General features: G+C 47.3%; 1 protein-coding gene across 7 annotated transcripts in view; it reads right to left on the reverse strand.

The window, feature by feature from the left end:
• shank3a (SH3 and multiple ankyrin repeat domains 3a) overlaps window positions 1-15,270 on the reverse strand; it is a 111,924-nt gene that overhangs the window by 35,147 nt on the left and 61,507 nt on the right. For 5 of the 7 annotated variants that reach the window (XM_029841468.1, XM_029841469.1, XM_029841472.1 and 2 more), the window contains 6 exons: window positions 11,422-11,499; window positions 11,274-11,340; window positions 10,751-10,980; window positions 10,475-10,644; window positions 4,748-4,929; window positions 4,367-4,390 (listed from right to left, as the gene is read on the reverse strand). In XM_029841468.1, coding sequence (XP_029697328.1) covers window positions 4,367-4,390; window positions 4,748-4,929; window positions 10,475-10,644; window positions 10,751-10,980; window positions 11,274-11,340; window positions 11,422-11,499 — 751 coding nt within the window. The remainder of the gene's footprint in view (window positions 1-4,366; window positions 4,391-4,747; window positions 4,930-10,474; window positions 10,645-10,750; window positions 10,981-11,273; window positions 11,341-11,421; window positions 11,500-15,270) is intronic. The other 2 variants (XM_029841471.1, XM_029841470.1) reach the window with 1 other exon arrangement.

Here is a 15,270-nt window from a genome sequence, read left to right on the forward strand (position 1 = left end):
CTGCTCGATACTTGAAGGATGCTGTTTATCTAACTTGTGGGAGGCAATTACTTACACTGTGCTGCACACACACACACACACACACACACACACACACACACACACACACACACTTACTAACTCTGTGAATGATAACAACACATATGCTTGTGTGCATTGTACACTTGATGATTCAGCCAGACAGAGGACTAATTAATTCACGCTAAGCTCGCCGTGGGAAGCTGTAAATGATATGCAGTCTAAATCCAACACTTGGCACACACTTTTATCAAGTCTGATTTCTAAGTAGCAGAACAGCACGAATCAGAAAGACAGAATGACCGAAAGCGCTAATGCACAAAGCACCTGTGGACCGGATACATATAGTTGTTTAGTCCAAGCAAGACAAAATTCCATTGTGCAAAGCTTCATTTGAGCATCACGCTGACTCTCGGTGTTGAACAAAACACACTCGAATCCGCATATATCCCTGTAAACGAGCGTAAACTGGTACCAGAACAACACACGTATGCATCCATTCAGAGTTCCACGGGAATCACTTGTAGCTTGATGGCAGGTTGAATACCAAACAGTCGATCCTCTCACAAAAATCCTCTCCATGCGGTCGATGGTGAACTTCTGTGAGTGTGTGCAGCTCTGTGTAGCCTTGCGCGCGCATTTATGTTGGGGGCACATCTGGTCCATGTATGCACTCTGGTCCACAGAAGTGTTAATATTCTGAACACACTGGGTGCACCCAAATCCCATTAATCATGTTTGTGAACGTCTAATCTCAACGTTACTTGCTCTATTTTCATTTTCATGGCTGTCTGTAAGATTTATAATGTCATTTTGAGACTGTGGATTGGGTAAGTGTGCGTGCGTGTATGCCTGCATGCGTTGTAATGCTATGATACGGAAGTGTGCTCATAGGCGTGTCACCTTGTTCCAGAGAAGGATGTCCTAAATGTGCTCTTAGTGTTCAGAGCTGCACCAGCATGACGGTATAAAATTCTGCCACCTCACATCTGCTGTTGTTTCCACTGTACAGTGGGTGTGTAAATCTCAGTTACTGTGACCAGGGCAAAATGGCACGGTTCCTGTTTGTTACCACGGTGACAGTTAGTGGCTTTTTTAAGAGATGTCCATCCAGATGATAAAATCAGATTACATCAGTGGCAGGCAGAGAGCAGAAACAAACACAGGGATGGGGGGACGAGCCGGGAGAGGGTGGGGATGTTTCCGCTAATGCACCCGACGGACGACAAAACCCCTTCAACCATCCATCTGAGCGTAATGGCTGTTCTGTGGTCAGATGTGGGGAGTCTGCACGGCGAGCTAACCCCGCTAACTGATGGCCGACAGCGTTTGTCCGGACAAACGCTGTCGAGGGACGACAACCCGTAGTGACGGAGCGATTGCTGAGGAAAGACTAGGAGGTGTTTCCATTCAATTCTTTAACTGAAACACATACAGGCACGGAAAAATGAGTCACGCCCCGTCTGTTGGGGTTAAATCCACACGTGCTGGACCAAAGCCAGTTAAGGGACGAGCACATTTCGTTTTACTCAGCCAGCGAGTAAAAATCCAAACATTTCTGCGGATCCAGTCAAGTGATTAAAGGAGGAAACTTTAAACAGCAGTGGCAGCAAAACTCAAATCATTGGCGCTTGTCTTGATTTTTCCTGTCTTGTCTTTCTTGTCCTTCAGTTAAAAAAAGTGTCATAAGTGTCACCGGTACTTCTGTAGGTGTAATCATTGTTATCATTATAAAGTATGAGTATGAGCATCAGGGCATCAGATACCAAACCATTATTACTGTACATATTACACATAGAATATGCATAAACACATCCAATGCTGTCATTTGAATGTCCACTGTTTCTATGTATGGAAGATTATCCATCAGTCACGCTGAATCATTACTGCATCGAACAGACGGCCGTGACACAGAATCTAAATTTCTGCCGTGAACCCATTTATCGGAGGACGCGGGAACATTTCAGCAGCGATTCCTTCAAAGCTCTGAATCCCTGGAGGGCAGGTTCAGACAAGAACAGCATGTCTACTGTTCAGCTTGACCTGGAAATACAAGCCAATCCTCCGTGAGCCGTCTGAGAGGGACGTGAGGCAGGAGGTGTTATGGCTTTAGAAATGTAAATGTTAACTCAAATGGAGTCTTTTCTGGTGATTTTCTCATGACATCATGGCCGTCGTTGTGTCCTACAAATGTTGTTTACTGATCATTTGTGGGTGAATTTGACCGCCTGTCGACTTATTTAGGCAGTTTTTCCTCAGTTTAGATGAATAAAACAAGGCAAGAGGTGAACCAAAAGACGGTCGTCTCTGGTCAGACTGCAAAAGCTGTGCTGGAGCCTCAAAACTGGGGATGCTCGGCGATTCCTATGACATCTGATGTATGAATCTGCGTCACCGCTTCAGTACGCTCCTATGACATTCTTGTCATCTGTGCACGTTGTGTGACTATTTCGGCATCATCCTGGCACCCCCGTGCTCCCTTTCAACTCAACTGGATTCGCAGCGCGCGCAAGCCTTTTGCGAAGTGAAGAGAGCGAACTTCACGTCACAAGAACATCGCGGCGTTCCTCCCCAAGTGTTCTACAGGGAAGCGATACAGCGGCGCAGAACCACTTACAACACCAAAATCAATGGCCGCCATTAAACTACTCTGTCTGGCACATCTACTGCACAGCATTACTCTCAGCCCTGGGAGCCAACAATCTGTCCTATTAGATGAGCGAGGCATCTGTTATGTGTAAGCGTGAACACAGACAACCATCATCGTGGACAGACGACTCACCTCAGTGACATTAACTTATTCTGGTCTTATCATAAAGATGATACCCCAGCGGTCAATAAAAATACCACAACGTTAGTGTGAGTGTGTAATTGACGGTGATGTGGGAATGGCAACGTCAGCCCGTTTTCCCTGTGAGGTCATCAAGGCAAAAAGAGGATAGTGTAATTATTTTAGGTCAGAAAGAATGCGTTTAATAATTTCTCTATTACGGAACAGTCTTGGAAAAACTGCACATACAGAGGGAAAGAAATGATGAAAATAAACAGCCCTCCAGACAGAAATGATGAGAAGAGGAACGTTCTGAGTGATCACGAATGAACCAGCGCACGCAAACACACATTGTCAATTTGCGGAATTGTTGCAAACCCTCGCCAGCCTGCGATGATGCAATCGTCCGCCTGTCGCTGTGCGTGAGCTTTATCACTAATAGCAAATCAAGCATTTATGAATGCATAGTGAATTAATTATCAATCAAATTGAGGTTTAGGTTCCCCTAAAAGACCTGGAATGGCCAGTTGAATGCTAACCATTTACCTAAATCGGACGTGTTTCAGGTGAAACACCAAAGCTTTGGGATATAATCTGAAAAATTCTATAGACTCAATATAACCTAGTGCACCATCTTATCAACTTGTCAGACCGAGCTCACCTATCAAAGCTTTCGTGACGAGCCAGCTGATATGAGTCATTTTCTCCTACGTACCAAAACTACCGGCGCGCAGTGAACGCAGCACGGCGATGGTTATGATGGTCAGTGTTGCGTAACAGGGCCAGATGGTTTATTTGGCTCCGCCATCGTGTTGGCAACCTGGTGAATCTGTATTCATTTCCTGCATGGCCAATATGGACGGACAGACCCATCTTTGTCACTGGAAAACATGCCAACAGAACCACACAGCGGACTGAGGCAAGCTGCCACGTATCGCGCTGTCTTGTGCTCCATTTGTGTTCATTTCAATCATTTTGTCTTGTGATCGCTGAAGTCAGAGGTTTAACCCCATGTAAATTATTGCAGTGTTTACCAAGCATCAAGGGAAGGTTTTGTTTGTTTATTTTGAGATTAATCCTTAATCTGGACTTCCTGTGCCCCTGTAGATCTGGAGGAAACAGGAGTGATCTCGGCAGGAGTGCAGCTCTGCTCTCCTCCGCCTTGTCTGAGGACATGAGGGAACTGGTTCCATTAAGCTAATGCAGGTTTGATCCATGGTGATGTATGTGATGTGGTACGGTCTTGGGTGAGGGAGGTCAATGTGAAGGTGGGCGTGTGGACCTGTGATAAGATGAGGGCTGGGGGGGGGATGTTTCACATTCAAGGGTAGGCATTATCAGAGAGGAGGAGGTGCTTGGCTTGTGTATGCACACCACACCACTAAAGCACATGGGACCCTTCTGAATTTGCATGCCCTGTCCTTAAAGCAATCACAGATAGAGACCCGGATTGCAGACATATCACACACGAGTGGACTCAAACACAGCCAGCAGCTAATGGCTACGCCGTAAGTGTAGGGTTGGTAATCTGTAGTGTTTGGGAGAAACACAGGGTAAAGAAAAGAGCATGGTGTTTACCTTCTAGGTCATTACAGTCATAGTCTTGAGTGAAGCATGGATGGAGACAAAAGCACACACAGACACATAAAGGCAAAGCCACCGCACCTCTTCTGGAGCAGAATAAGCACATTAAGATAGAGAATGAAATGACAATTCATAATGTGGAGCTCAAATGACACCGAATGACTTCAAGGTTGAGGGATTACGTAACTGGTCTGTGGCCAAAAACACAGTGAAGTGATGGCGTGTCGTGAACTGTACAGGAAGGTGATAAACACTGCAGAATGAAAGCAGCAGCAGGGCCAAGGACTAACAGTAACATTAGCAAATGAGCTCAAGGAAAAACAAAATGATCGAACCTCCCCCACCCCCACCCCAAAAAGAAGACAGAAAACTTACCTTTGACTCTCTCGCCACGGTTGAGCTGGATCTCCCCCTCCCCCTGAGGCGTGTAGGGCTTCACCACGATGAAGGTGCGTCCTGGGACAGCGCTGTAGAGTTTGCGCTTAGGCCCGCGGGAGCCTGCCAGAGCTGGAGGGGTGTGATGAGGGGGGCTTGGGTCTCTCTGCATTGAGCCCGGGCTGTAAACAAACACATAGGTTACTGTGGTGATCCCGGGGAACTGAAAACCGGATCCCGTGGTCACCGACATGGCTGTCAATGGGACGACAACCTGGTGACACCCCCTGCTCGTTATGGCGGTCATGAACAAGTCCCGGTTCCTTCTACTTCACGCACACCTTCAGTGTTCGTTGGAAGAGTCATGAGCGAGTGTGCTCCTCACCAGCCTCTATCCTTCCTTCCTTCCTTCTCTCTCTTTGCAACACAAGATGCTTCTTTCCTTCTTCCCTTCACCCTCTCCTTCTACTCCTCACCTCTCCCCGGCATCCTAAAGAGGTACGAGCAGGCATGTTTTATGCAGAGAGGGATGGCACTGTTTCCTTCTGTGTGTGGCTCTGTCTGGAAGTCCCCCTTGCTGTCAGACACATCCTGAGTCAGGGTTTACGCAGACGCCCTCCTTCTGAACGGAACAGAGATCCCTTGTGAATCCACCGCTCCGACCGCTCCGGGCTGTAGCGTCCTCGTCTCCCGCTTCTCCTGCAGCGGAGAAGAGAGGCTGGATTCGCTCCCCGACTCCCGCCTCTTCTCCCAGGAGTCCTGCCGCGTCTGCCTCTCCTCTCCTCTCCTCTCCCCTCCACCCCTCACACACACTCTCCCGCTCGCACGCACTCACACGCACAGTGGCAATGCCGCTCCCGCCGCCGCCACCGCTTCTGCGCACCTCGCCTCCCCTCCCCTTTGACGGCTCGCTTACACTCACGCGCCGCAAGCCCTTTGCATGCATCGTGGTCGCGCGCACGCACACGAACGCACAGTCTGCTCGGCCCCCGCTAAGAGTGCACCTTTACCAGCAACACACACGCCACCACGAGCATGCTGCTAACGCATCGCTGACACTCTCGCGCACGCAAACAGGCGTGCACACCAGGACTGATGTCTGCCTGCTATCGTGAATGCGCCACGGATCCCTGAGGCAAACTGCAAGTGAGTGAGTGAGTGAGTGAGTGAGTGAGTGAGTGAGTGAGTGAGTGAGTGAGTGAGTGCAGTGGGGCTGGTGCCAAAAAGGTCCATCCCATTTTACACATTGGCAAATAAGACTCTTTTCTTTTACTCTCTTGCTTCCATTATATCCTCCAAATGTTTGCATTTGCATCTTCACTCTCTTTCTCTCTCTGTCACGTCCTTAAGTGCTGCCCGAGCTGGATTAGAAGAAGGAACTCTGATACAGCAGAGCTCCTCATTCATCTCCACCCTGCCACCACTGTATGAGTGACATTCATCATTATTACTCTGTGTGTGTGTGTGTGTGTGTGTGTGTGTGTGTGTGTGTTTAATTAATTGTCACTGTTCACTTCAATTTGCCCTGAACTGAGTTTGCAGTTTTCTTCCTTGACAATAGGAATCATCCCTTCATTTGTTTCCCATTCCCTCCCTCCCTCCCTGCTTGATTTGGAAATCCCGCTTGATTCCAGCCTTTTCTCCATCCTTCCATCGACACTTCCCTACGCCGTCGACACTTCCCTACGCCTCGTCCCCTTCGCCCTCCTCCTCTATTGCGTTCCCTCGCTCGTCCCCTTCGCCATCGAAGGCGACGGCGTACTGACGGCTTTCCAATTACCGCAGGGACCGAGGGGTCCAGATGACTGCCGCATGTTAATGTTTGAATCCCCAGCCGTGAACATCAGTGGAAGAGGCAGGGGAGAGACAGAAGAGCTGCGGAGGGTTAGACGACTATATCAAAGTGACACACACGGGTGAAAAATGATCCTTTGAAGAATACTTATTAGGATGAGTCAAGTCTGCCTCCGACACTCACGCACCTCTCCAAATCCAAGGCTGGAAACGCAGGTCCCCTACAGCTCTTTGCATCTAAGCCACAAACCATCAGATTGACACGTTTTCACATCCAAATAAACAGTCAGTAATCTCTGTTCACTCAGCTTTAATGATCTGTTGGTATTTTGGGGCTAAAATGCTGTTTCTACTGGCTAGAATGTTTTTTTCTCTCCTCACAAGACTTGGCGCTGGCTCTAAGCTCCGCCCTCGAGCGTTGTAATTACCTCATATTCCTGCTATCTATAACACAAGGTTGCTGCCTCCCTACACTAGCTGTAACATTAAACTACATAAAAGCAAAATAAAGAGCAGAATATTAGTTTCATTAGTATATTGATTGAATGTGGCAGGTGTATGAATCAGACACACATCTTACACACAAACAATGATACAAATATCTTTATAAATATGGAATATCAGAATATATTTCCAAAACTAAGATAGCTGTAAATACAGATAACTGTCTCAAATCTGATACAGAAGCTCTCAGTGTTTCCAAGGACACTTTCTGTCCCTGTAACAATGGCAACTGTCAACAGACAGAAAGGAAATGCAAGCAGCAAGATCCAGAGGAAAATAAGCATTAAAATTAGTCTTAGTCTTCATACAAGCCGAAGGATATCTGATCAAACGTCATGCAAAAGTAGTTCTGATCAATTGGCAAAAGCATTAGCGCCAATAGTCGTGTGTGTCGACAATCTGATGCTCGATTTGGTCCAATACCGCCTCCCAAAGACAGGTTAACATCTGAATGGGTCGATAATGAGTGAAGCGGCCTCACATCTGAAGTCAGAAAACTCCCGCCGATGCAACAGGAAGTCTCATTAAATGCAATTTGCGCAGAGCCTTTCAGACCGAGCGCCATCAGCCTCACATCTTCTCACACGAGTGCCTTTGGCGCTGCAGGTAAATGGGTGTTTCTGCTCCGACAGCCCATCTCTGCAAGGTGAGATGAGCGCCTAACAAACAGAGTCGTAATCAGCGTCACACTTTGCATCCTAATGATCCCCTTCCTGTCCTTTGCTTTGCTGCGCCTGAGCAGACACGAGCCCTCTCGGTCTCTCCTTCCCCCACCACCGGAATGTTTATGGATACGGAGGAGGACGCTGGATGTGGACTTAACAGCAATAAGAGAAAAGGTCAATTGATACGATCAAGGTTGTTGATCCCCACGACAGGTATGGCTGGTGGTGGATATCTCTGGGCTTTCCCTCAAGGATTGAACTGCATGTCTGAGGGAGACCAGCGCCGAACCTGAAGGACACATCAGGCCCTGAAAAGGTGCATGAGCTGTGGGGGACCCTCATATGTGTTTGGTCCCTCTTCATCACGGTCCCCTCTGCCTCCATCCCTGTTTGCCTTTCTTCTCGGAGTATCAGACACACTAGGGATAATCTACACGCCAACAGCCTCTGGTGTGACTAATGCAAAAAAAACCAAAAAATAAAAGGAGGAGGGGTGAAAAAGAGGTGAAAAGAGTGAAGAACTTAAGAGAAGAACTAGGAGGTGAAGGGACTTTTGCTTCAGACTCCTTTTCCTGGTGTGAGATCCTTCTTTTTAAATCGGGGTTTTCATACCCGGCAACAGTAAAGTTCAAAGTTCCGAGGCGGCATCACTAAAGACCCACACTCCGGTCCCAACTTTCTCCTCTACTCTCCACATGTTTCTGGGGTACCATGGCGATCGTTTCAACTCCGTGAGTGACCGGTGAGGAGTCTCCAGATTGATCTACGGTCTCATTTTAGTCCAGCTATGCTAATGGCCGCTCTCCTTTGGGAGCCTTGATACGGCTCATTCATACGTAGAAGGTCAGAGAGGACAAGAAGAGGGAAATATCAGATGGAATACAGAATACTCTCTCACTCGAGTGAACATTTCGGAGGCCAGCTGCATATTTTGGAATTTGGCACTGAAATCCCGTCACCTTTTTAACATTCTAAACGACTTTAAACTCCTGTTTATCTCTGGAGTGCAGCACATTAGCCAGGTCTTCCACTCGCACACCTGGCTCCAGTGCGTATGCTGCCAGCTCAATTTGGGTTTTAGGAATAACTTTAAATTATAATGGGAAAGTGCTCCAATGCAATGTGGCCAAAGGATGCCTAATCCTGGAGGACTTCTGCAACCAAAGACGATGCCCAGTTTTAGCTAGTCGAGATGACAACATTCTTTTTTCTGGCTCCATCGCTGTAGGGGTAATCACCGGGAAACAAGCTCTGTCTGGTCTTTGCTCATTTTTTTTTCTGCCTTTGTTCTCATCATCTGATAAAGCTTTTACAAAACGATGCTGAAAAACGCAGCTTGAACTGCTGCAGGTGCAGATACAGCAGAGCGAGCAGGTTAGCAACGCGCTAACGATGTAAATTCACTTCTCATGACTGAATTCACCACAGTGAAAACAATGCTGACTCAGTTTAGCCTCTCAAAGATTCAGTTTGCAGACTCTGTGACGTGATTTAATAAAGTCTGCTGACTGTGTTCTGGCTGCACACTGTCGAGATTAATGACTCGGTGTGTACATGTTTTACAGAGAGAGGGGGGGGGCGATAGAGAGAGATAGAGCGGCAGAGAGAGAGATTTGACAAGTGGGCTAAAGTGACAGGAGAGTATTACATGGAGAGTTCAGTACAAGTGGAGCTGTGTCTCTAATGCAATTCCCCTGTCAGACAACAGATTAACACACATGCGCTCGTCCACACACACAAGGGGTATGCACTGCAGCTAACAAGTGTCGGTACACTTCACAGTTAGCTCACCCGAGACGCGTTCAGAACCCAGGTTTGCCGTGCAGTTTACCCGTCGGTTGGATATAAAATTCACCATCTTTGTTCCAAAATAGCTACAGCACAGCTACAACTGTGGGTTTATGCATCATTTGAGTGACAGGCTGTTTTGAATTGAGCGGCCCCTCCAGTGACATTACTCATGGTTCTAATTCCAGAACGTACTCTATGTTCCCCCCCCCCCCCGCCTTCAATTGGTCCCCACGGTGATCATTATTAGGCGGCTTCCATCTGCAGGAGTTTGAACTGTGCAGGCCCATGTGGGCCAGGCGGTGTGCAGAGAGTACGCGGACGCATTCTACCCTCTGTCTTCTCTGAAAATTGAGAATTTCTTTCTGTTACACATAAATATGGATGCTGCCTGTGCCTGACACACGCCATCATTAGATTCTCCCCCAGACCGGAGCACAGCGTGCGCAGCAGCTACATCAAATACTCACAATCCTCACACAACAAGCCTGATTCCATTCACGCATTCCACCTCCAACTGCTGGCTGTTCAAATCAAACAGGTTCATTATATCTGTGTAGCAGCAAATTTCCACCACATCTGAGAGTCTGTACAGGAAAGAATGAGGAAATAACCCCCCAAAAGTCCCTTTTAACTGGGGGAAAAAGGTGGGTGCCTCTGAGGGAGCATCAGAGGAGAAACGTGCCAGCCATTGATTTATTCTTTATATTGACTTTATATTGATTGATGTCATGTTCATCCCCCAGATCAGGCAGAATCAGCCCAAGCAGGAAGCCAAATGCTGCCCAAGGACTAACGGGTGACGCACACATATCTCAGGGGGATTTGTGGAAGTTGGAAATGTGGTTTAATTATCAGAGAGTGTGCATGATCACATGGCCAAGCGCCGATGATCCGTTTGAAAAGGCAGAGCTGCCCAGTCAGACTCTCTAAGCTCACGCTGTTGGGACTGAGATTGGACCACCATCGCACCCACCTGAGTCTCCCACGATGGCCGTGACCGTGGGGGTAGCCGTGGCTGTGGGAGCGCCTGGGTACCGGCTTGTCTTCTTCGTGCATGTGATGTAGCGAAGGCGAGCGGGAATGGGAAGATCGGGAGCTGCCCGTGCTCTGGAGACTGCTGTCCGGAATTTCCCCATGACGGCTCTGATCAGATATAAGGAGACACCAGCATGTGAATGGAAAAGGAACCCCCCCCCCCCCCCCCCCCCCCCCCCAGGGGTCAAACACGGGTCAACCGTTGCTGCCTCACCTCTCCAAGGCTGCCGTGCTGCTGCCCAAATGCTGGCAGGCTGCGCAGGGAGGGGACGGGGGAGTGACCTCGGCGGCCGCGGGTCTCTCTGTGGGGGGCCTGGCTGTGGATGCGGTCGTGGTCCCCGTTCAGGTTGTTGTCACTCGCTGAGCGGAGCAAGGAGCGTGGCGAGGGCAGGGGGCCGGTCGCCCGTCTGCGGTTGGTGTAGGAGGGGGTCTCCCTGAAAGGCACTGAAAGCAGACAGTCACCAACCGCTAATGTAAAAAAAAAAAAGGATTCGACACAAACTGAAAGCGCAGAACGGAAACACATTTAAATCGCATCTTAAATTAATGATGAAGTCTAAAGCCTGAATTTAAACCGGCTCCAGTGATTAATGCGTCTAAGGGGGAGGACTGACAGCAATAGGTCCTTTCTGTGACCCAGCAGAACGTTCTGTCCTGCCCTCACTAGATGGCAGAGTTTTCCTGTTCACAATCTCCCGGCTTTCCTTACGCTTTCATCCCTCCTCCGCTCAACTTACCAACGTCTGATGATTTGTGGACCTTTACGATTTCAGCCAGGTCAAAATTTCCTGCAATGATGGCCACCTGTGGAGCACAGAATCCAATGTTACCCTCTCCTCTGTGTCAAACATTTATGGGATGCATTTTTTTAAGAGTCAAACATACCTGAAAGGCAGTCTGGCTGTTGTAATTCTTTATTTCCTTATTGGCCCCCCGGAACAGGAGAACCCGTGCGCAGCTTTCCTGAATGACACAAAAGGGTTTTTTTAGAAGACGGCCGACTGCCGCGGTTTTTCTTTCTCTCCCCCTACGTGGAACGGTGTGCACGTGTGTACACAATCCCACGGTGATGTATGGAAGTACCGCGGCTGTCATTTCCCTGTGTTCTCTCATTTGTCTCTCTGTCAAAGACGGGAGAGCCACCGAGGCTGAATATGAGATTCCGTCCAGGCCTGGAGACTCGGGACAGGTAGCTCCAGCCGCCGGCGAAGGATTTAGAAAGCCTGGAAAAATCCGTGTGATTCCGCATGACTTCCACCCTCAACAGCAAAGAAATCAGCTGTCTATATTTGCATGTCTCCATTTAACCGGCAAGGAAACTGATAGCGACACTGAAAATGACACGACTGATCAAACACCCCCCTCCTCACACACACACACACACGCACTATGAGCACACTCATCGTCCTGCTCAACATTCAGGCTTAATTTCCATCTGCACTGATTACAATATAACTACTGGGTGAACCTCCAGCGTGAGTTATTTCACACTGGCGAGGTCACGGTGACGACCTGGAGCAGCTCTCAGATGTGGCTGCGGAGTTTCCCAATGAATGTCTTGAACTTCACAAAGGCTACACACACCTGAGGGTCGAGGAGAATAATGTAACAGAATCTAAGTTAAATACAAAAGCCAGCACAAATTGGACAGTATAAAAACCCCCAAAAGCACTATATAACAACAGTATAACACTAAATAACAACACATCAGCAAAATAAAACCCGGGACAAGAGTGCAAGTTGTGATCACCACAAGCTTAATTAACTGTTCCAAGCATTAACAGCAAATAATGTCCAAACGCTCTGATCCAAAACACCATTCCCTGCACACTTCCTCCCTCTGGTGCGTCGCACTATTACCGTATTATGTGTGTAAACGAGCACACAGCCCCTCTGGCAAAAGCACAGCCCCGATTGTAGATTGACAGGCCTGGTTATGAGCGTATGTACTGGCTCAACCGATGGTCGATATGTAATTTAACACAGAGCGGAAGTGAAAGCACCAGCGTTAGGTGGACAGAATGACTCTCGTAGCAGTTTGGGGACTATTTCAGAGACACGTGCACAGATGGAGTGATCACGGATCAGGATTCAGCAGATGAAAGGGTGTATGAAGTACAGAGCGTCTTCTCCTCAGTTAAATGCTTAGCTACGGGTTCTGCGGCAGCTCCGCATGACTCCGCTCTCAGGATGTCAATGCCTCAGAAAATCTATGTGAATTACTCTGGCTAAATGAACAGGAGGTCCATGTAAACACTGAAGGTGAAAACATGGTGGGTAGAGTCATGAATAATACAACGTTCTTGCTGTTAATTACCCCCGAAAGCACTAAAGAACTAAAAACAACTATAGATAAATGTGATGGGTTTTTTTTTTACTCATTCATTTAGTGTAAGTGGTCCAATACTGCTGGACCTGGGTGGAGTGTGTGTGTGTGTGTGTGTGTGTGTGTGTGTGTGTTTAATTTTTTTTAACCACCTAACACAGGGAGAATCAAACTGGAGGTTTTGTAATCAACTTTTTAAAATGGCATTTCTGTGTGACAACAGGATCTACCTCAGTTTGAGCTCTCTATAGAGTTTTTTGGGGATTAACTCTACATGTTTAAATTTGTATGCCCATTTATATATGCAGGGATATGGTTAGGACAGATTTGTCATCATGACAGATACAACAACATAACCAGGAGCAAAATATGCAGTTGGTCTCAGAAATGTCCCACAGCTAATACCTTAAGAGATTAGGCCAAACTCATCTGCATTTGTTACATAATGTAGAGCAATATATGACAACATGTCTAAAATATCAATTAAATTAAGATTTCACGCAACTCACAAGCTCAACTCACCCAACAGATACACTCTTTCTATTTATTTTCTTCCTGCTAAATCTTAAGCGCAGACTTGCCCTCTATTAGCTCTGTCAGTGTTAGCATTAGCAATTGTACTGTTGTAATGGAGACACAATTGGTAAGTAAACGGTTCAAATTGTGTTTTGGCTACAGCGAGTTTGCATTACGCAGTATCATTAACCAAGCAAACAACTTTATTTCGGCTCTCTAGCGCCCTCTGCTGCAGGGCATATATGCTTTAATCAACAAATGCAACTTACAGAAGTCAAAGTAGTGGACGCGGATAGATTTTACCACCTACATCACTATGAGTTTTAGTGCACACACACACACACACACACACACACACACACACACATGAACACACACACACACACATGAACACACACACACACATGAACACACACACACATGAACACACACACACACACACGCACACACGAACACACACACACACGAACACACACACACACACACACACACACACACACACACACACACACACACACACACACACACACACAGACCAATTACAGTTTGGGCCATCTGTCTTGTTCTAGTCCCGATAGCTTCCTTTAGGAATTCATTAACAAACCAGCAGTCCTCACCCTGGTTTGCGATTGCATTAATTCACTGCAACGCACAGTCGGCCAAAGACAGTCGTTTACAGTGTAAAAGACAACTCATGTATGAAAAGTGTGACAGATGGATCCTCTCAAGGCCGTATCCCCGCATCTGAGGCTCCTTTCTCTTGTGAGTATGAGAGCAGATTCAACATCCTCCACTGAGTGTAGAACTTAATTCCTTTACACTGAATCGTGAAATCACATATTTCAGATTCTGTTTCTCGTCTTCCACATTATTATTTCAATAATGTGCAATACAACAAAGGCAGAATCGATATCGATGATATCTGCATCTTGCTCACTGCTGTTGCCCCCCCCCGGTCTTCCTTTTAGCTGCTGTGCCCCCCCTTTAACTCAGCCAGCCCTCTCTTACTGCTCATCGTCCTATTACAGTACACTGCTGATTATCTTATCCAACATTTCACTCCTCTTTTCCTCTTTTCCCCTTATCTGTCCCTTTTTTCTGCAATAGTGGCTTCGCAGTCAATTCTACACGCACTGATTTCTTTTTGTGATGCTCTCCAATCACGAGCCGGCTGAAAACAACAGAGTGTATCTATAGGATCCATCTACTAAATGTGGTGTCCAATGGCCGATGGCAGCCGTCTTCAGCAGAAGAAATAGAGAATTCATTACAAGAGAGAAGCTAGTCACACCTGCACCTACATGAGCAGGCACACAGACATGCATGTATGCCCCCTTCCCCAGAACTCAGGACCTGAGCTCCTTACCCACACCTCAACCACCCCATCAAACCCCTCCAACCCCAACTCTGACCCTAATCCTGACCTAATCCTGACCTCAATCTCAAAAACTCCCTTGAAGTTGTGAGGACCATCTTAAAAGTCCTGATCTCCCCAAAAGGGCCTCACATTGATAGTAATATGTACTTTTTGTACACACACACACACACGCACACATTTAATGATAATGAAGCAAGCGCTACCCTCGTCTAGATCTTCTGTTTTATATCTTAAACCTTTTCTTCCAGCAGACTCAAACAGGACATGTGTAGCTCGGATTATACACATAATTAAGGCTCAAAGTTTAAATATTATAAAGCAATCTTTTTTTAGTGCCCAGAGAGGAAACTTCACTGCGCATATAATCACTGAGGTGCGACCAATTGGGGGTTCAGTACCTTGCTGAAGGGCACTTCAACAGTACTCTAGAAACCTGCACCTCTCCTGTGACCAGATCATCTTCAAATTGAGTTTTGACCAGAAGTCCAACACCCGGAAAACACAGTGGCCCCCA

This window comes from Takifugu rubripes, chromosome 9, assembly GCF_901000725.2.
Source record: "Takifugu rubripes chromosome 9, fTakRub1.2, whole genome shotgun sequence".
NCBI classification, from domain to species: Eukaryota; Metazoa; Chordata; class Actinopteri; order Tetraodontiformes; family Tetraodontidae; genus Takifugu; species Takifugu rubripes.